General features: G+C 36.8%; 1 protein-coding gene across 3 annotated transcripts in view; it reads right to left on the bottom strand.

The window, feature by feature from the left end:
• LOC150092591 (low-density lipoprotein receptor-like) overlaps nucleotides 1–23,224 on the bottom strand; it is a 400,302-nt gene that overhangs the window by 293,737 nt on the left and 83,341 nt on the right. For all 3 annotated transcript variants that reach the window (XM_090414387.1, XM_090414386.1, XM_090414388.1), the window contains exons 6-8: nucleotides 20,060–20,305; nucleotides 2,023–2,142; nucleotides 1,696–1,827 (exon numbers count right to left, since the gene is read on the bottom strand). In XM_090414387.1, the coding sequence (XP_090270513.1) occupies nucleotides 1,696–1,827; nucleotides 2,023–2,142; nucleotides 20,060–20,305 (498 nt within the window). The remainder of the gene's footprint in view (nucleotides 1–1,695; nucleotides 1,828–2,022; nucleotides 2,143–20,059; nucleotides 20,306–23,224) is intronic.

The following is a 23,224-nucleotide window of genomic DNA, read 5'->3' as shown; positions in this document are numbered from 1 at the left end:
CACCACTAGTCACAGGCCGTCTTTTGGACTCTACTCCTGAATAAACTACTCTTTGATATCTCTCCATCAACCACCCAGCTATCCATCTCACCAACCCTATATCCATTCCCATATGTTGTAGTTTATGGATTAGAATTCCATGTGGTATCCTGTCAAATGCCTTTGCCAGGTCCAGCAGTATCACTGTAAACCCATTTCCCTTATCCAGTTCAGCCGTCACCTTGTTATAAAACTTGAGCAAGTTACTGAGGCATGATCTACCCTTCACAAAGCCATGCTGTCCTCTGTACAGTATCTCATTTTCATCAATCCATTCCTGTATTTTTCCCTTGACTACTTTCTCCAAGACCTTGACAACGACTCCTGATATGCCGATCGGTCAGTAATTTGCAACCATAGTCTTGGATCCTCCTTTATGCAGTGAAACTATTTTCCCCCTCTTTCCACGCCTTCGGGACTAAGCCAGACCTTATTAATTTCAAAGATTATCTCAACAATTTGCACAATACCATAAAATTCACTTTAGAACAAGAAGAAAATAAAAAAACTTCCTTTTCTGGATATTCTATTAGAAGTTAATGAAGAAAGTAAACTCTCCTTCTCAGTATATAGGAAGCCGACAAACACTGGAAGATTTCTAAATGCAACCTCACACCAACATTCTTCACAAAAAATAAGCTTAATTAAAACTCTTCGAGACAGAGCATACAGTATCTCCAGCACACAAGAAAGATGTAATGAAGAACTAAAATACTTAACACAAATCCTCCAACAGAATGGATATGAAACAAAAACCATCAAGAGAATCCTTAAAATGCCTCCAGCTAATAACACAATAAAACAGGATTACAAAAACGCAATCTTGCTTCCTTATATCAAAAATGTTACAGATAAGCTAGCCAAATTAATGAACAAACACAACATAAAAGTAGCCTTCCTTCCTATGGAAAAAATCTCAAGATTCCTGCATCCACCAAAAGCACCTCATCATCCTCTTAAAAAACCAGGAGTCTACAAAATCCATTGCTCTTGTGGGATTTGCTATGTAGGACAGACAGGAAGATCTGGAGAAATACTCATGGCTGAACACCAAAAAGACATATAATACAAAAGAGAACAAAAAACGGGTCTTGCTTTCCATACCATTTCCACTGGATACAATGTACTCTGGCAAAAAACGACAATGTCATACATAGAAAACAACAGTTATATAAGAAAATTTAAAGAAGCTGCTAATATGCTAAAAAACCCAACCCAATGTAATAAAAATCAAGGTTTAATTCTCCATCAAGTGTGGTCAGCTCTAATAAAAAATCTACCTCAATCTGAGCTCGGACTGTATGAATGAGAACAAGAACACGTGACATCATCCAGTATTGTTCAACATCAATAACGTTTTATATCTGCATTCTGTTATTTGAGTTTTATGAATGGCCAGACGGTTATGATTTTTATTTATTAATTCTCTTGTTTAAACTTTAAGTTATACTATTTACCTCCTGAAGATGTAAATCCTACAATTTACGAAACTTGTCGGGAACTATTATTTCAGTATATTGTATAACTGAATAATAAAAAATGGGGTGCAATCACCGAAATATAACTTTTGAACCAATTAGCCACAGAAGTCTATGCCTGCAATTTATTTCATTATTATTTTTGTTAATGAAAAAAAAGCAAGAAGGGAGTACTTACTACACTTGTCCTGAGATTCATCTTCCCAATCTCCACAGTCATTTTTACCATTGCAAACAAGATTCAGATTAATACAGTGGTTATCCCCACAATCAAACTCAACTTTTTCTTGACATGGTCTTCGAGTAAATGCTAAAATGATCAGTAAAAAAAATAAATAAAATAAAACAGATACTGTTAAATGGGTTTATTAGATAGTGTTATCATTTACAAATTGCTTTTCTCAGCTCTTGAATCAGTATAACGTTCGAGAATTAAATTTAATTTAAAAATTATAATTAAGTATATGTAATTCTCTTATTCTGTCAAATGCAATTATGTTCCTACCAATACAGTTATCTTCATCAGATTGATCTGGACAGTCAGGAACTCCATTACATTGTAAATTTCCCTGTATGCAAGTTTTATCTTTGCAGTGAAACTGGTCTATTCTACAAATACTGGAGCCTGAAAATAAAAATAATTAAACTGTTACTATACTTTTTAGTATTAGTATTAGTGTCAGTATTACTTCCAAGCCTCCATGGAGTATGAACACTCATCAGGAGGTTAAAAACTCAGGTCACAATAATTAACATACCTTATCTTGCCTTGCCTTGAGTACATTCAATGCTGGAGCACTCACCACCACTCTGGCAATGCATTCCACTCCTTCACCACCTACCAAGCAAAAAATCTATTTTTCTTTTTCACCTCTTTACTCACATGACCTTTGTACAGTTTCCAGGAATGACCATCTGTTCTCGCATCACCCATTATCCTATGAAGTAATTACTCTGTATCTATTATTTAGGCTTCTGTCACCAACTTATACATTTCAATCATATCACCCCTCCTTATACTCAATATACCAAGTCCTGAAACAGTCCTAGTTATTCACTTATGCAGTCTCTCCAATGTTTCCTTATCACCAATATAGCCAGATGACCAGATCCATGCACAGAAATCCAAATGAGACCTAATTAATGCCATATACAGTGGAACTATCATCTCATTATCTGTACATGGCAGCATTCTTCGCACTATAGCAGCAATTTTCAGGATAACCCTTACAACTTTTGCAATGTGTTCCTTGAACTCTAGTTTCCTACACACCAAGATCCTTGTCTCCTCCATCTTCCAAAACAAAATTTCTCTACTATGGTAAACCTCATTCCATCTTCTCTGGCCAAACTGCATAATTTTACATTTAGCAACACTGAAATGTGACATCCCCATTCTTCAACCCAAAGCACCAACATATTCAAACCTTATTGTAACAATAACACATCAGAACTTCTTGACATTGCTATTCCTAATTTAGCATCATCATCAATCAATTGAATATCTCCTTCTACACTGTGAACTATATCATTGATCTATAAGTTAAACAACAGTGGTCCTATAGGACCATTGTTGTTTATAGCAGAACCCTGTGGTACCTCATCACCTTCCTTTTTCGGACACTGCATCCACCTCCACACAAAACTTGTCAAGTTTTATCAGTCAACCATCTCTGTAAGCAACTATCAAATGATTATCATCCCCATCCATAAGGAAGATTTTTTTAAATAATCGATGGATTATTCATTAAATAATCCATCGAGCTGACACACTCGAGTCAGCCAGAGAACACCATCTCGATTTAAGGCTTTTAACATTTCGGGCTGAATTTCATGATCACCAGCATCCCTGCCCAATTTTAGCGATCTTATTGCCGAAAGGACCTCTTCTGCTGTGAGACTAGTCATCACCCCGATCTGCACCTCTTGGATGTCCACAGCTGCTGGGTCATCCGAGTTAAGAAGAGTCTCAAAGTATTCCCTCCATCGGTGAAGGATATCCTTCTCTGTTGTTAAAAGTGCACTATCAGAGGCCATAATTGCCCTTTTTTTTTTTTTTAATAATAAATTGCTAAAAATTAATCCCAAACAAAAATCTATTTAATGAATCTGATAAATGTATCTCATTCCAGAATTTTCAAATTCTAATAATGATTGGCCTAGTTGGCTGAGTCAATGGCACTTCCAATCTCCAACCAACAGGTTGTGGATTTGAATCCCACTCTAAGCATGGATATTTATGAATGTCTTTAAGTGGTAGATGATTTTCAGCACCTGGCATGAGACTACACTCTGCTCTCTTGAAACCTGAAGTAACAGCAAAAGTTCCAAATTTGGTATCTAGAGCTGAGTTTTCAGATTATCTAATCCTTAAGACATTGATATTATTATTATTATTATTATCATCATCCAGGCCTCAATGGAGTCAAAAGACTTATCGTGGGAGATCCTTCCTAAGAAACACAAAGTCTATCAAGACTCATCGAGGGGCGGTCCCCCCCCCCCAAGAAACACAAAGTCTATCATACCACTCCTTAAACTCATTGACCACTCTTGCTCTCACCACTCCATCAGGCCATACATATCATGCTTCAACCACCCTCCATGAAAAGAAACCACTCCTCACTCTCTTGCTCATGGGTTTCTTTCACAACTTCTAGGGATGGCCTCTTGTCATCACTCCTTTCCGCTATTCAACCAAGCAAAAGAACTTCTCAGTGTCAACCCTGTAACCACCTTCCAACAGTTTAAAAGTTTCAATCATATCACCTTTCCTTCTTCTATCCACCAAACTCTGCAGTCCACATTCCCTCAGCCGATCCTCATAACTATCATTGTACAGTCCTGAAACCATCTTTGTTTATCTAATCCTTAAGACATTGATATTATTATTATTATTATTATCATCATCCAGGCCTCAATGGAGTCAAAAGACTTATCGTGGGAGATCCTTCCTAAGAAGGATCCACCTATGTACCCTTTTCCCAGTTAATTTATCCCCTTCAAATGCTGGGGACCAAATCTGAGAACAATAGTCTAAGTGTGGTCTGATCAGAGTCCTACAATGGAATGATAACCCTCTTATCTCTGCAGGTCAGTGTCCTTCTCATAATAGCAGCAATCCTCTGTGTTACCTTCACCACCTTTGCAATATGTCCCCTAAACTTCAGGTTTCTATCAATCATCAACCCCAGATCTCTTGTCTCCTCTACTTCCTCCAGTATAACTCCTCCCATAGACTATGCAGCATCCCATTGATGGTTCCCAAACCTCAAGACCTTACATTTTGCTCCATTAAACCGACATCCCCATTCATTTGTCCATCTATCTAGCTTATTCAAATCCTCTTGCAGGACTACCACATCTGCACTATTACTAATAATCCTTCCCAGCTTTGCATCATCCTCAAACAACTGAATATCCCCTTGCAATTCACTGACAATGTCACTGATATAAAGGTTAAACAATATAGGTCCCAGTACTGAGACCTATGGGACCCCACTTGTAACCCACTACCTCCTTGAAACTGCCCCACCATACACAACTCTCTGATACCTATCGGACAGTCAATCTGGAATCCAGTTGACTAATCTGACATCCAGACCCATGTGCAAATCCATGTACTTAAATATCAGCTTATCATCTGGCACCCTGTCAAATGCCTTCACTAAGTCTAAGAAAATGGCAGTATATGCCTTTCCCTCATCTAATGTCCTTGTAACTTTATTATAAAAGGCTAGCATATTGCTAAAACAAGAGTGCCCCTTAACAAATCCATGTTGGCTCTCACAGATAACATTACCCTCATCTGGCCAATGTTGTATACGGTCCCTCACTATCTCCAAGATCTTAACAACTACTGATGACACAAAAACTGCCCTATAATTAGACAATTCCAGTCTGTTACTGCCCTTATGCAATGGCACTATCTTACCTCCCTTCCATTCCATGGGCACCTTTCCCACAGCCAGACTTTCATTGAAAAGCCAGGTTAAAGGCACTGTCAGTTCCCTAGCGCATTCTCTCAAAATTCGTGGTGAAATACTATCCAGTCCCACAGCTTTACTGACATATAGATTACTCAGTATTTGAAACACAATCTCCTCCTGTACCTCTAAACCTCGAACCTGCCCTATCCCTCTAGTATTAAAACTTAATTCTCTAGGATGAAATACTCCAATAAAGTGGTCATTGAACAATTCCACTATGTCCTCTGCATCAGTCACTCTATTCCCATTTTTATTCCACAATATCATTCTTCCACAATCATTTCTACTCCTACTTGCCACATAGCTAAAAAACTCCCTAGGATTTTCTTTGGATCTTAGGGCCGATCTCCTCTCATTATCCAGTTTCGCCTTCCTTACCATACTAGTCACTCTTCTGACTTGTGTCTTATATTCTTCATGCATCTTCTCTTCACCTGTCTCCTTATATCTCTTCCATAGCCTCTTTTTCCCATGCATTTCTTGTTTAATATTGTTTGTCATCCACTTTACTCCAAATTGTGTCCTCTTCTTCACTCATGGTATACAACTTACTAGTGCGCTAACAAATATTCTTTCACAATTTCCCACACACTAATGCTATCCCGGCCTTCTGATTCCTCCCTCCATGAAACTTCCCCAAGTTGACGTCTTAGACTATTATAATCACCTGCCTCATAATTCCACATACATTCCCATCTCTTTGATACTCCTGCATGTCTATTCATTTTCTAAGTCAAAACCATATAGTCACTCTTTCCAATTGTTGCAAGAGATGTCATCTCAGTTATTATCAACTCTTCTGATGCTATAACCAAATCCAAAACTCTTGATCTTCTTGTTCCCTCTATTACATGTTGCCTAAGACATTTGTCCCTCAAGAATTCTAGAAATTCTATTCCCTTATTGCTACATGCATCTTCTTCTCCCCAATTTATATTAATGTAGTTAAAATTTTAAAATTGTATTTTACTGTAGTTAAAATCTCCCATAACAATCATTCTTATTGCACTTGCCAAACTCAACTGTCTAAACATCTTCTGGTCCCCCTCTGTGCTCCTGGGTCTGTAGCAACACCCCACTAAATATCCTGTCTTTCCCACCTCTACCTCACACCATATGCTTTCAAAATCATTAGTGTCACTGCTTTCCAAAGCCTCCACTCTTAGAGGACATAGGTCGTCACTTATCATAAGCAGTACTCCACCACCATGCTTTCCCTTCCTATCCTGCCAAAAAATGCTGTACCCAGCGACTTCTATTCCTGTTATTATATCCACTTCTGTCAATCATGTCTCAGTGATCCCAATAATTTTTGGCCAGGCTGATGCTGTCTGCACCACCAATTCCTCTCCCTTATTCAGGATACTCCTGGCATTGCTGTAAAGCATAAAAATGCCATTGTGTCTATACCCAGTATTATCCCCCTCTAGACTCCACTGGGCTTAGTGTTACCTGATGTCGTCCCCCATCTCCCAAGTAGCCATTCCCTCAAGAGGCCACCCCTGCTACCATCCTCCCTTGGACACACTGACTCATTCAGAACAGCAATCTCTCCAGTTGTCTATGTCCTTCCTCATTCAAATGTAAGTTTTCTCTCGCATACAATTCTTCTCTTTCCTCAAACGCACTCAAAGCATCCACATATTTCAGTCCTCTCTTGTCACACATTCTAACTATTATGTTATTCAATATTACTGCTCTTCTGCTCAGGTCGTCATTATCATACCTAGGCAACACTCACACTATCTTTCCTCTCTCTCTCTGTCATTTTCCATACAGCCTCAAGCAAAAATCTCATATATCTCGCTGCCCAACTTACATTACCACTCAAGTCATTTGTTCCTACCATCACAATCATCTAATCCACCCTTTCACCTCTCTTAATTGCCATAGCCACAGTTTCTATCGTTCCTCCAGGTAAACACTCCTCACACATCCTATCTTGAACACCACGGATTATTCAGTCCATTGAGTATTAATGTGTGATAGATTGCCAACTTTTAATGGGAGAAATTCACATTAAAAAATAATAATTCCAATACATCACTGAACTTTTAATCTTTATGTACTATGTGTTAATGACTATATTTAAGCATATGCCCTAAATTTCCTGCTTTTTTCTTTTTTCCTGCACGTAAATCCTCTGTGCTTTAGATTATTGGATACTAAGGGAAGGGGTGTGAAGTCATTATCCTCTATATACATGCAGCCCACTCATGAAGTTACTTCATGTGCAAAATTTGTTTACTTACACTTGGATAAAGGATTAAACAAAGAATATAACTTCTCGGCATCTTTAATTTAAAGTTGAAGGAATGGTGTGGCACATCAATGAGCATCGAAGTGACCATATGGCATCTGTGAATATCCAGTGAACATATAGATAGAGGAATGTTGTGTAGTTGCAGCATGTATTTCAATGGATTTACACAGAGGATAAAGGAATTATTGATGCCAATTCATATGAACTTGGCCATGAAAGTACTTGTAGAAGATGCAAGCAGTGGAAACTGAATGCCTCTGTGAAAGTGGGTGGAGGGAACTGGTGAGACATGGTTCATCAATTGAATGTATTGCTGTTTTCTTTATTAAATATTTTAAGGATGCTCTTAGGGACACCACCTCTAAGAATATTCAATGGTTTGGCATATTTACGATTTGTATAGAGTTAATAGCCTGTTCTGAAGTAAAGAAACCTTGAAAATGAAAAATCCAAATTTTTTGGATATTAAGGAAGCAAGATGTAATGTCATTATGCCAAGAAAAGTTTGATCATAGAGTAATCCTAAGAAGAAAGATCTTCCTGTTTAAAGTAATCCATGTGTTAAGGTTTAAGTTCTGGGAGAAACTCATGTTAGATGGAGTGAAACAGCACTAAGATTTAAAAATGCTATTTAATTCTTCCAATTTTTTTTTTATCTCAGTCACTGAGACATCATCAGGGATTACAATATGTGACCTATAACACACACACACATAAAAGCAACACAAAACTAAGTAAACACATGGTCGAAAGACCAGAGTCTTAACTAGCTGGGGTGCCCTCTGTGGGCACCTGTTGGTGGTATAAGTTGTAAACTGGGATCTCTAAGGGTTAGCATTTCCCATATTTTGAGAAATTTTATGCAACTATATTTATTTAGATTATGTTGATATTTGAGAGGCTTCTCTCACCAACATATACATTTCAGCCATATCACTCCTCCTTGTACTCAATATTCCAGAGTCCAGAGACAGTCTTAGTTATTCACTTCTGCACTCTCTCCAATGTTTCATGTTACAAGTCTCATATCATAATCCCTGACGATGCCTCATTGCATGTTGTCAGTGACTGAGTGTTGTAAAGAGTAGGAATGATATATATATATATATATATATATATATATATATATATATATATATATATATATATATATATCAACATAACACTAATTATGGGTATAGATCATATTGGCCTGTTCCAGTCTCATAATCCATCCTATATCCTTTTTAAGGTTTACCTTGCCTTCTCTTTCCAGTTGGCTTATATTTTAGTATTTGTTTAGGATGTGGTGTTGGCCATTCGGTTTACATCTTCAATCCATTTTTGTTTATAATTGTTTAGTTTTTCTTCTACTAATTTTGTTTTTAGTTCTTTTAAAATGTCTTCATTCCTTTTTTGATCTAATAACGCATATTTCGCAGTTCTTCTCATAAATCTCATTTCACTTGTTTTTATTCTTTGTTTATCTTGTTTGTTTATTGCACAAATTTCATTGCCATATAATAATGTGGGCACTGCTAAAGTATTGTATATTTTCAAGCATGTTTCTTTGTGTAACATATTTGGGTTGAGTGTTCTATTTATCAGGCCTATAATCTGTAAAAATTTTAAAGTTTTTAATTTTATGTCTTTTTCTCCTTCATATAATATTTCACATCCAAGATATCTGAGAGTATTTATCTGTTCTATCATTTTATTATAATAACTATTTTGCTTCTAACTGGAATTTGTCCACAAAATGCCATTGTTTTAGTTTTATCTATGGAAATTTTCATTCCAAACTGTTCCTACTATAATGTTTAAATTATATATTGCTCTTTGTAAATTGTCTTCCTTATCTGATATTATTACCTGATCATCTGCAAATAATAGCATATTTATTTTGTTATTCTGGGAAATTTCTATACCTTGATTGTTTAAGGTGTTCCACTGTATTAATATTTTATTAATGTAAATATTGAAAAGTGTTGGGGGACAGAGGGCATCCCTGTCTTACTCCTTGGTTTACAGATTGTTTTTCAGACAACTTTTCATTTATTTTTATTTTTATTTCATTATCTTTATATATATATATATATATATATATTCATTTTTCTAAATTAACTGACTTAAAACCCGAGAATTATAACACAATGACATTTATTTGAAAAAAACGAAACATGTTTCGTCAAGAATGACTTCATCAGGCGATAAGAACATAGAAAGATATTAAAAGACACGAAATTAACATTGACACACTCTAAAGCTATACAATTATAAAGCCATAATATTCGACTGTAAATTACAGTTATTATGAGCTTGAACTACAGTCCGAGTTAAAGTTCTATTGTTGTACACCTGTGCATGTGTGGAATCACACGATCTCCAGTATCTAATAGTAGAGTTGAAAGAGTCAGCCAAATTATAGCTAAGATTGTTATTCATGTGAAAAGGGTCCAAGGTGATTTCTTTTGACTCGACAATGCGGCGCTCTACTTCATCATGGGAGATGTGTAGGTTTGAAGTTGATGGCCAGTTTATTTCATGCTGGTGGCTTTCGTTGTTCGTGTTTATCGAAAACAGGACATGGCTTGACAGAGCAGTTGCTCTGGTTCTCTTATAAGCAATGTCACGCTGGTGCTCTTCAAGACGTAGTAAGATAGATTTCTCTGTCTGCCCATAGTAAGGCTTTCCGCATTCACAAGTGACCTTGTATACACCTGGGAATTGTAGAAGGTTGTGAGGTTGTTTATAGTTGTTGAAGCATGATCTTATTTTTGGCATAGTCGAGAAGCACGTTTTTATGTTAAACTTCTTTAGAATTCTACTCAGCTTTTTGGATAGTGTGCTGATATATGGCAAGATGATATGACCTTTGGAGTCGTCCTGTGTCTCTACGTTGATACGTTGACGGTGGGATAATTGGTTGTTAATATTTTTTAGAGAGTAGCCATTGTTTTTAAAGGTCCATTTAAGATGTTGCAGTTCCTTTTTCAGTTCTTCTTCATCTGAGAGTACAGATCTTGCACGATTCGCTAGAGTTGATATAATACCCAACTTTTGCACTGGATGGTGATGGGATGACGCATGCAAATATCTGTCTGTATGAGTTGGCTTTCTAAATATAGAGACTTTAATTGATTCAGGAGTCTTAGTGATTGATTGATTGACTTTAATTGATTCAGGCATCTTATATATATATATAAGATGCCTGAATATATATATATACATACATATATATATATATATATATATATATATATATATATATATATATGTTAAAGATTAATATATATTAATATATGTTAAAGATACAAAGTCATTTTATAAACTTGGTTTTAATCCTTTTTCGCAAGTAAGCAAACAGACAGATAAGTCAAGTTTGCACCAGAAGTATTTTCAGGTCTCAGGCAACTCGTGTAAAGGTGGAGTATGCTCTGATCTCTTTTCCTTAGTATCTCCCATAATGCAAAGCACATCTCCTTGCAGACATGCATTAAGGCAGTGTTTCTCAACGTGAGGCTATGCCCCACAGGGGGGCAATTTGAATATTTTGGGGGCAAATTTGAAAATGTACATGTACATATTTATACATATTTATATTATACTTTTTCAGAACTTGGCTGACTATTATGCTAGAGGGGGGGAACATCAAAATCTTTGAGACGTTGAGGTGGGGCATGATCCAAAAAACGTTGAGAAACACTGCATTAAGGGAAGGGCCAAACTTCCCTTATATATATATATAGAGAAGGAAGAACATGGGTGAGAACAGAAAGAACCGAACCTGACATTATGATGTAGAAAACAAAGATCTCTCAAACATCACATGTAGCATGTCTCCAGTCAGATATATATGTATATATGTGTGTGTGTGTGTGTTAAAGATACTAAGAAATTTTATAGTTGGTTTTAATCCTTTTTTAAAGTAAGCAAAACAAAGTTTTTGGTGCATGAAATATATTCACATCCAAGCTACTTGTATATAGAGGCTAATGACTTCATATCATTTGACTTAGTATACCACATGGAATTCTAATCAGTAAACTGCAGCACATGAGAATGGATATAGGGTTGGTGAGATGGATAGGAGGGTGGTTGATGGAGAGATATCAGAGAGTGGTTTATTCAGGAGTAGAGTCCAAAAGATGGCCTGTGACTAGTGGTGTGCCGCAGGGTTCTGTTCTTGGACCACTACTGTTTAATTTGTTCATTAACGATATAGGAAAGGATCTGAGAGGAACTGCATCTGTTTGCAGATGATGCAAAGTTAGGTAGAGCAATAGTGAATACTCAGGATGTCAAAATTTTGCAGGATGATTTGGATAGTTTGGAGGACTGGACTAAGGAGAATGGGTCAATTTAATGTGGAAAAATGTAAGGTTTTGCATTTTGGGGTGAAAAGATTAGCAGCAGTATATCACATTGATGGAACTATACTACAGGACATTGATGAGGCCAGGGATTTGGGAGTGTTAGTGGATAGGGAGTTGAAGTTTAGGGGACACATCGCAAAAGTGACAAAATCAGCTCATCAAATCACTTGGTTGCTGAAAAACACTTTAAAAAGTAGAGACAAACAGGTTATTGTTCCTCTGTATCGAGCCTTGATAAGATCCCATCTAGACTACTGTGTCCGGATATGGGCTCCAACGCTTCTTCTTGATGGAGAGAAGGTGGAGAGGATCCAGAGACGAGTGACCAAGATAATTGCAGGTCTATGGAATGAACCTTATGAGAACAGGTTGAAGATTTGTGGGCTGCAGAAATTGGTTGATAGGCAGAAAAGGAGTGATATGATTGAGACATTCAAATTACTGAAGTGTTTCTATAAGATTAATTCAGAAGATATTTTTGAGAATAGGACTGGTAGCAGGAGGACTAGGGGCCATCCATGGAAGCTTGGTAAGAGTGTGGTTAGCAAGGGTGTTAGAGCTAGGTTTTTTACTTGGAGAGTGGAAAATGAGTAGAATAAGTTGCCAGAGTCTGTTGTGGGTGCCATGACTGTAAATAAGTTCAAGGTGAAGTATGATAGATACTGTGTGAATGTTGAATAGTTGTTCTTGACATGATGTCGGGCCTCCCTCAATGAGTTTAAGGACTCCTTCAAGCTGCCCATAATAATAATAATAATAATAATAATAATTAGTATGTTTTAATGCAAAGCATACACCCCCTTTCAGGCATGTATACTGCAATGCATAATGGGAAGAGCCACTACCTAGACCAGTTTCAACCTTTATTGAGGTCTCATTGGTGGGAGCCGGATCCAGTAGAGATACCAAGGTTGAAGTAATGCAGAAGTCATATATATCTCATATACAAGTAGACAAAATTTGCTTCACCTTATTAATGAAAATCTCTGGATGAGAGAAAGATGTAGAAAGTTAAAGATACAAAGTAGTTTTATAAACTTGGTTTTAATCCTTTTTCCCAAGTAAGAAAATAGACAGATAAGTCAAGTTTGCACCAGAAGTATTTTATTTACTGAGTGAGCACTTTGCAAGAGTATATCACCCAGGTGGTGACATTGAAAGAATGAAGGAACCATTAGTTTGTATGGGAATTGTGGTGAATGAAGTGGAGGTGAATAGTCTATTACAGAACCTTAATGTGAATACATCTGTGGGATTGGATGGTATACTGGCAGGGGTCTTACGTGAAGTGGCTAAGGAATTATCAGTGCCCTTGACCATGTTGTTTAATATGAGTCTGGTTTAGTCCCAAAGGTGTGGAAAGAGGGGAAAATAGTTCCACTGCATAAAGGAAGATCCAAGACTACTGTTGCAAATTACTTTCTTGGAGAAAGTAGTCAAGGGAAAAATACAGGAATGAATTGTTGAAAATGAGATACTATATAGGGGACAGCATGGCTTTGTGAAGAGTAGATCATGCCTCAGTAACTTGCTCAAGTTTTATAACACAGTGATGGCTGAACTGGATAAGGGTAATGGGTTTTCAGTGATACTGCTGGACCCAGCTAAGGCCTTTGACGGGATACCACATGGAATTCTAATCCGTAAACTGCAACATATGGGAATGGATAAAGGGCTGGTGAGATGGATGGGTGGGTGGGTGGTTGATGGAGAGATATCAGAGAGTAGTTTATTCAGGAGTAGAGTCCAAAAGACGGCCTGTGACTAGTGGTGTGCTGCAGGGTTTTGTTCTTGGACCACTGCTGTTTAATTTGTTCATTAACGATATAGGGAAGGATCTAAGAGGAACGGTTCATTTGTTCACTGATGATGCAAAGTTGGGTAGGGCAATAGTGAATGCAGAAGATGTCAAAATCTTGCAGGATGATTTGGATAGTTTGGAGGACTGGGCTAAGGAGAATGGATGTCAATTTAATGTGACAAAATGTAAGGTTATGCATTTTGGGGTGAAAAGATTAGCAGCAGTATACCACATTGGTGGAACTGTACTCCAGGAGATTGATGAAGCCAGGGACTTGGGAGTGTTGGTGGATAGGGAGATGAAGTTTAGGGGGGCACATTGCAAAAGTGGCTAAATCAGCTCATCAAATCACTTGGTTGCTGAAGAAAACTTTAACAAGCAGAAACAACCCGGTTATTGTTCCTCTGTACCGAGCCTTGATAAGACCTCATCTCGACTACTGTGCTCAGATTTGGTCACCTAGGTTTCTTCTTGATGGAGAGGAGTTTGAGAGGATCCAGAGGCGAGTGACCAAGATGATAGCAGGTCTATGGAATGAACCTTATGGGAACAGGTTGAAGATTTGTGGGTTGCAGAAATTGGTTGATAGGCAGAAAAGAGAAGATATGATTGAGACATTCAAATTGCTGAAGGGTTTCTATAGGATTAATTCAGAGGATATTTTTGAGATCAGGACTGGTGGTGTGGAGAACTAGGGGACATCTATGGAAACTGGGCAAGAGTGTGGTTAGTAAGGGTGTTAGAGTTGGGTTCTTTACTTTTAGAGTGGTAAATTAGTGGAATAAGCTGCAAGAGTCTGTTGTGGGTGCTATGACAGTGAATGAGTTCAAGGCAAGGTATGATAGATACTGTGAGAATGTCGAATAGTTGTGTGGACATGATATTTAGGGCCTCCCTCGATGAGTCTAAAGACTCCTTGGAGTTGCCCGTAGTAATAATAATAATAATAATAATAAAAAGTTTTTTATACAAGTAGACAAAAGGTGCTTGATCATCTTAATAAAAATCTCTGGATGAGAGAAAGCACCTTTTGCCTACTTTTATATGAGATATATATGACTTCTGCATTACTTTGACCTTGATATCTCTCCCAGGTCAGGCTCCCATTGAAGAGACTTCAATAAAGGTCGAAACTGGTCTGGGTAGTGGCCCTTCCCATTATGCATTGCAGTATACATGCCTAGGGTGTGCTTTGCATTATAGGATACATACTAAGGCAAGTTATATGAAGTCATTAGCCTCTATATACAAGTAGATGCACCAAACTTTGTTTTGTTTACACACACACACACACGCGCACACCCACACACACACACGCACACGCACATCTGTATGGATACATGCTACATGTGATGTTTGCGAGATCTTTGTTTTCTACATCATAATGTCAGGGTTCCATAAGGTTCTGTTCTAGTACCCATGCTCTTCCTTATATATATATATATATATATATTTCAAAAAATAGATTTAATGACTCCAAGACCGAGATAACATATAAAGATTTTAATGAAAATTAAAATCTTTATATGTTATCTCGGTCTTGGAGTCATTAAATCTATTTTTTGAAATGTATAACAACCGAGTAAAAACTAATCGCCACATATATATATATATATATATATATATATATATATATACATTTTATGCAATGGATTATTATATACATATAATATATATATATATATGTATGTATGTTAAAGATACCAAGAAATTTTATATACTTAGTTTTAATCCTTTTCCCAAGAGTAAGTAAAAAAAAGTTTTGCATGTGAAATATATTCATGTCTGAGCTACTTGTATATAGAGGCTAATGACTTTATATCACTTGCCTTAGTATGTACCCCATAATGCAAAGCACACCCCCTTTCAGGACTGTATAATGCAATGCATAATGGGAAGGGTCACTACTCAGACCAGTTTCGACCTTTATTGAGGTCGAAATTGAGATCATTAAAAATCAGTGGGAGCCAGACCCGGGAGAGATACCAAGGTTGAAGTAATGCAGAAGTCATATACAAGTAACCCTCGTATAACGTGGTACTTATACAGTGTGGTTTCGATATAACGCAGTCCATAAATTGTAGTAACCCTTTATCTTTTCATATATTTTTCATCGCGCGACTTAAAAATCATATTTTATATTCATTAATTTTGTATCTGCCCATATTGTGCATGTAGTTATAAGTAGTGATTAGGGAAAATACCCTTTAGCATGCATGTATGCCAATTGTTTACCATATAAAGTGTTTATTGTTGAAAGTTGTCTTTGTTTTCTGCCAGGAAAGCGCATTAAAAATCATAAGTGTATTAATCTCAAGCTGAGTACTTTATTTTCTGGTGAGTTACATACAATATATAATGCTTTTTTATGTAAAAATTTTATTTTTATACTAATGGCCACTTAAAGGGCTTTTGCGATTTGGTTGAAACCGAACCAAACCTGACATTATGATGTAGGAAAAAAAAGATCTCTCAAACATCACATGTAGCATGTATCAAGTCAGATATATATATATGTGTGTGTGTGTTAAAGATACTAAGAAATTTTATAGTTGGTTTTAATCCTTTTTCCAAGTAAGCAAAACAAAGTTTGGTGCATGAAATATATTCACATCTAAGCTACTTGTATATAGAGGCTAATGACTTCATATCACTTGCCTTAGATAATGCAAAGCCCCCCCCCCCCCCTTTCAGGCATGTATACTGCAATGCATAATGGGAAGGGCCACTACCCAGACCAGTTTTGACCATTATTGAGGTCTCATCGGTGGGAGCCAGGCCCAGTAAAGATACCAAGGTTGAAGTAATGCAGAAGTCATATATATCTCATATACAAGTAGACAAAATTTAGTGAAATTAGTGGTGAATTAATTGATGGGGAAATAGATTTAAGTTAGGAGGAACTGGTGCAATTAATAGATGACGTTGAACCAAATGGCGGGGAAAGTTCTGTTGAAGATTCTGATTGTGATGAAGCCATTAAAGAATTCAGTTTAAAGAAATTAGCAGAAAGATTGGACTTGGCAAGAAAGTTAGGATGTTATTTTATGGATAATGATCCCTCAATGGAGCGATCTGGAAAATTCACAAGACAGTTGGATATTTGTGGCTCCATATTATGAACTTAATAAAAAATTGCAGCATAGTGGTAAGCAAGGTCTTATTACTGACTTCTTGATAACTAAACGAGCCGAAGTATGCAATGAGAATTATAGAAATGATGTCCAAGAGATTTCAAGTGATTGCGACGTCCAGCCACTCGTAAATAAAGAACATCTATGAAATGGTCATTTTGAAGACAGTGATGACGATTAAAATATGCACTTTATTTTATTTTGCCTAAAATATTTATGCATAATGTGCAATGAAGTTTACATACAATTTGTAATTTTTATAAGTTTATTCTATGTATTTGTTTCATAGTTTATATGTTTTCTTAACTTACATGAATTGCCTGAATTAAATAAAAATATTTTTTGTTGGATATGTCATTGTTGTTTATATAATTAAAAAAAAAACGATGTCGGAACCTAACCCTACTTTTTCTATGTGATCTGAGTCTCGCATAATGCCATTTATACAACACAGCATTGCTGTGGAACCTAACATGCACGTTATACAAGGGTTACCTGTATATACAAGTAGACAAAAGGTGCTTGACCATCTTAATAAAAATCTCTGGATGAGAGAAATGACCTTTTGTCTACTTTTATATGAGATATATATGACTTCTGCATTACTTCAACCTTGGTATCTCTCCCTGGTCTGGGTAATGGCCCTCCCCTTTTTTCATTACATTATACATGCCTGAAAGGGAGTGTGTTTTGCATTATGGGATACATACTAAGGCAAGTGATATGAAGTCATTAGCCTCTATATACAAGTAGCTCAGACGTGAATATATTTCACGTTGAAAACTTTGTGTTGCTTACTTGGGAAAAGGATTAAAACTAAGTATATAAAATTTCTTGGTATCTTTAATGTATATTACACCCAAGGTAAAAAACTTTCTACATCTTTCTCTCATCCAGAGATGTGAATTTTGTAGCATGGGTTGCATAAGCCACGACAGCACACCCAACCAAAATGGGCATGAGATGCCACTGATATACACACACACACACACACACATACACATTATATTATATTATATAGAATGGAGCCCTATGTAACCCTGGCATTAGTTACACAGCTAGAAGATAAAGAACCCTCAAACATCACATGTAGCATATATCCAGTCAGAAAGCTGGCAACCCAGCTGCAGAAATCATGGGACAGACTAAATGATAGAATCTTCCTTAACAGACTCCTGTGCCAGACCAGGTCAAAAGCCTTGGAAATATCAAGGGCAACCACTTGAGACATGCCAAATTTTTCCATAGTATTTTCCAGAGATGGGTGACATAGGTACACAGGTCACTTATTGATCGACAGCAGCAGAACCTATTAGCAGTTATTTATTAGTTAGGTGCCTTCAAGGCAGTATAGGGATTGACGATTCTTTCCATTACTTTAGAAAGAAATATGTAAGAGAAACTGGACAGTACCTTGATGGTAAGGATTTGTCACTCTTCTTACAAATAGGTTGTACATGGACTAATTTTGATTTTTACATAGATACCACTGGAATATAAAAGCATAAAAAAGGCAACATCAAATGGGATTTTAACTCTGAAGCACATATCTTTAAAATGACCAGAGAAATGCCATTAGATCCAGGAGACCTTTTGATATCTAATATGGACAAGATATTTCTTGTCTCTTTCTGGTGAACGGTCACAGAGGGCATTGTATGGTTGGTGTTTGGAATGCCAGGAACAACATAGAGAAATCAGAAAGGTAAGAGGCCAGAAGGTGATGTTTTTGCAGACTGGAAATAGAAATAAACATTACTGACGTTAGAACTGAGCCCACGTATATTTGTGAATTGAATTATGGAAGGTTCTCTAAGGTTTTCTATTGACCAAATACACTGAGTACATTCCTTATTGTTTAACTTTTGATTTTATTGTTATTAGCAGCACTTGGCATTTTTTGTTATAGACAATGGTCCATGCTTCATTGCTGTGCTGGTATTTTTCCTCCAGCTGACAATATAATTGGCAACCATGTTCCCAATTGCTCATACATATGACTGGGAATGAAGTGTCTCTGAATATAGTAATCACAGCCGTTACGAATTTGGATCTGCTCACTGGTGTATTATCACAGGTCACTTTTACCAGGCACAGGAAATTCATTCAATTTCACTATGTGCCCATGGATCTGATGCAGTGGCACCTGACAATTTTATTATGGTTGAAGTTACATGTTTCAGCAAGCTTGCTAAAGTCAGAACATTATATGCCGACCTGGTTGGCTGAGTGGTTAGCATATCCACTCCCCAGCCAAAAAAGGCTGCAGGTCCAATTCCCACCGTGGGCATGGATGTTTGTGATTGTCTGTGAAAATACCAGTGGTGATGGTGGACAGTAGATGGCGTTGCTGTAGATGAATGCAGTTTGCTATAGTTAGTGGGTTGAGTGGTGAAGGAGAGTTGTTGTAGAGTAGGTGCCTTCCTTCGATAAGTCTTCAGACTCCTTGGAGGTGTCACGTAACAATAATATTTTCTACTTCTATCAGGTCATGAACCCGTTGTCGTGATAAGGTTATTGAGCTTGCTGGTGTTTTCATCAGTAGGTACATCATGATCATTATCATCTATGCAGTGGTCATGATGGAGATTTTGCTGGAGAGTGTCTCCAGGAATAAGGATTAATCACCCTCTTCTGTCATATATGGTTTCGAAAGCCTGCATGGCCTATGTATAAGCATAAAACATGAAGGAAGGAGTGATGAACCAAGAATATGTGATTCGATAAGAGTTAAAACATGCAGATAAAAGAAATTTCATGTAAACCATGTGCATTTGTTAACCAAATAATTATATAACATTTTGAACATTATCTGAATTATATGTAATAGTTTAAATGTTTAACTCCCTCTATCAAAACATAACATAACATAAGAAAGAAAATAACATAAATGTTGTAATAACATAAATATATAATATTCCTTTGAATAGCATTTTTATAGATCATTACAAAACAATAGGTTTAAAGTTTTCTTTTTTATGCCTTGCAATAGCTACTTACAATTACTTTCATCAGATGCATCTGGACAGTCAGTGTCACCATCACACCTCCAAGTTTGATGGATACAATCTCTGTGATTGGCACACGTCCATTCATTTCCAGAACAGTTTGAGAAGGGTACAATGGACTTACATAATTTCTCATCTGATCCATCACTGCAGTCAACATCACCATCACAGTGCCATTTGCCAGGTATACATTTCCCATTTGTACACATTGTTTCAGTGGAACTACATGTGTAATTTCCTGATAAATAAATCAATTTGATGTATTATTTAAGTGTAATAACACGAGTAACCATCTGCAACATACCAAAAACTATACAGTATAAATATCTACAAATGAGACAATTATTATAAATAAAATCTTCATTGTTAGCATGTGATTAGAATGAAATTGAACTGTCACAATGCATGCAGCATGGCACACATATTAAGATTGCACCTCGATAACAAATTTTTGACTACAGAAGGATGGATGTAACAATAATGTAACAATATTTTTTTATTTTTTTTAAAACTTAGTAAAGTGTAGCAAACATTATTACATGTAGACTGTTATGTTATTCTTCTTCTTCTTCTTCTTCTTATTATTATTATTATTATTATTATTATTATTTCAGTAACCTCCATGGAGTCAATAGAGTCATCATGGGAGGTCTGCTTAATGAACTTTCCCTCAACCAATCTGCATAGCCAACACTCCAGAGTCCCAATATCACTTTCGTCATCTTTAGATCCACTCTAGTGTTTCCACACTACAATGAAACTAGATGACCAAATCTGAGCACAGTAGTCCATGTGTGATTGGACCAATGCCTTACATAGAGACACAACCACCTCCTTATTCTTATATGTCAATGTACGTTTTATCATTGTAGGAATAAAAGATACAGTCTTCTCCGCACTTGCAGTGTGGCCTCAGAATTTTAATCCACAGAATCTCATCCACTTCCTGAAGTACAGCTCCACCATTGCAGTAAATATCCGTATATCTCTGCATCCCAAACACCTTGCATATATTAATATTAAAACTACAATACCCACTCATCTGTCCAAGCTACAAGACTGTTCACAACTTCCTGTAGCAAATTCACATCAGCAATACTTCTGATAATTCTATCATCATCATCATCATCATTGCATCATCAACAAACATTTGAAGATCCCCAGTCAGTTCACATGAAATATCATTAACAAATAAATTAAATAGTAGGGGCCCTAAAAACAGAACTCTGAGGCACACCACTGGTCATCTTGCTTTTCTGCACTGCTCCATCATACATAACTTGCTGGTATATTTCAAAAAGCCAATCATCAATTCATCTAACCAATCCGTTATCCAATTCCATCTTCTGTAACTTATATACCAATGTATCATGTGATAATCTATCAAATGTCTTTGCAAAGTCCAAGAAACTCGCTGTTTACAAATCTTCCTTATACAATGCATTCGTCCCATTATCATAAAATGTAAGCAGATTACTAAAACAAGACCTGCCCTTTACAAACCCATGCTAATCATCATAGAGAATCTACTGTCCATCAACCAAATCCTGTAATCTAGTCCTAACCAATTTCTATAACACTTTGACCACAACTGCAGATATACAGAACAGTCTATAAATGGAAACTTCTGTCCTAGAACCGTGCTTGTAGAGAGGAACCATTTTACCTTCTTCCCATTCCTTAGGAACCTTCCTCACAGCATGACTTTCGTTAAATAACCGGGTCAATGGCATGTCTAACTCTTTTGCACATTCTTAAAAAATATGTGGTGATATGTCATCCATTCTCAGACCCTTATAAACATGTAGCCCAAGCAACACTCAATAAACATCTGATTCTTTCACCTTTAATTCTATTCTTCTAATTCTTGCCTCTCTTCTACATGTTGCCCAGCATCATTCACTAGTATGATATACACTGATGAACTATTCATTAAATAATTCCACTATATCATTTGCTATGGTTACTCTGATACCATAACTATTCATAATAAAATTAGTTTAATCCTTTATCCAGTGTGAGCAAACAAAGTTTGCGCCTGAAAGTATCTTCAGGACTGGAGTAAGGTGGTACAACACCAGGTCAACTCGTTGCAAAGGTGGAGAAAGCTACCAACACTCCTATCTCAGTATCTCCTATAATGCAAAACACATCTCCTTGCAGATATGTCTAATGCTATGCATTAAGGGAAGGGCCACTACCCAGACTAGTTTCGACCTTTATTGAGGTCGAATGGGAGTTCATGTCTCTCATCATCGCCCTTTGGAGAATAAAGCATGCTGAGGGTCAGCAAACGGTAAGAGAGGAGAATAATGAAAGATAGAGTAGGATAGTAGGAGGTAAAAGAGGCCTCAGTCAACCTGTTTAGCCTTATATGGCTAATTGGTCTGTGACACATATTCTCAATTTATCTGTTAAAAAAAAAGAAAATTTAACCATAAAAATTTTGACTAAAGTTCACTTATAAATTTATCCTTAATAATTTCGTAAGTTATCTATGAAGGAGATCCATTGACCCTGTTTTGAAAACAATATTTTCAGTTAGAACATTTTTTTTTTTTTTTTTTTTTTATATAAATTACATAAAAATTAAAGGACTTAAGGTCCGGTCAGTTGAGCTGAAAGGGAACAAAATAAGGAACTTACAGACCTGGTACCACTGGGACTTAGAATGGGATAGAAGACTGGCCCGGGAGATGCCGCTCACAAGGAGCAGCACCACCTCGCAGTAAGCCTTCGCAGCCTGGGTTCTCAGATCTACCCCCCTTATTTGGAGTAAAGGAAACCGTGCCAGCGAAAGCTTTGTGGCGAGGAAGAACAGAGTGGTTGTTACTTTTCCTAGGGAGAGTTAGGTGGAGTTTTGGAGATACTAAAGAAATATACAGGGCTTGATTCGTCCCTGTATAAGAAAGCATATTTTCGGTGGTTTGCAGTATTTGTTCACAAATTTAAAGTCGCCTAGTAGATGTCTCTCTTGCGCAAGAAATTTAGGAAGGTAAAAAAAGAAACCTTTCCTTATTCCTGCGTACATTAAATTTGCGTCCCGTACCTGGGATTTTTTCCGTACCTTCCAGATGTGATACTTTAAGACGTTAATTAAAAAAATGGCGAATTTTTGGGTCTTGTTGACTGGTGGCGGGAATTGCAGGTGTATGAC

This window comes from Typopeltis vanoorti, chromosome 25, assembly GCF_054136105.1.
Source record: "Typopeltis vanoorti isolate ZY-2024b chromosome 25, IOZ_Tvanoo_1.0, whole genome shotgun sequence".
In the NCBI taxonomy this organism is placed as follows: Eukaryota; Metazoa; Arthropoda; class Arachnida; order Uropygi; family Thelyphonidae; genus Typopeltis; species Typopeltis vanoorti.
This window is presented reverse-complemented; position numbering and strand designations above follow the sequence as displayed.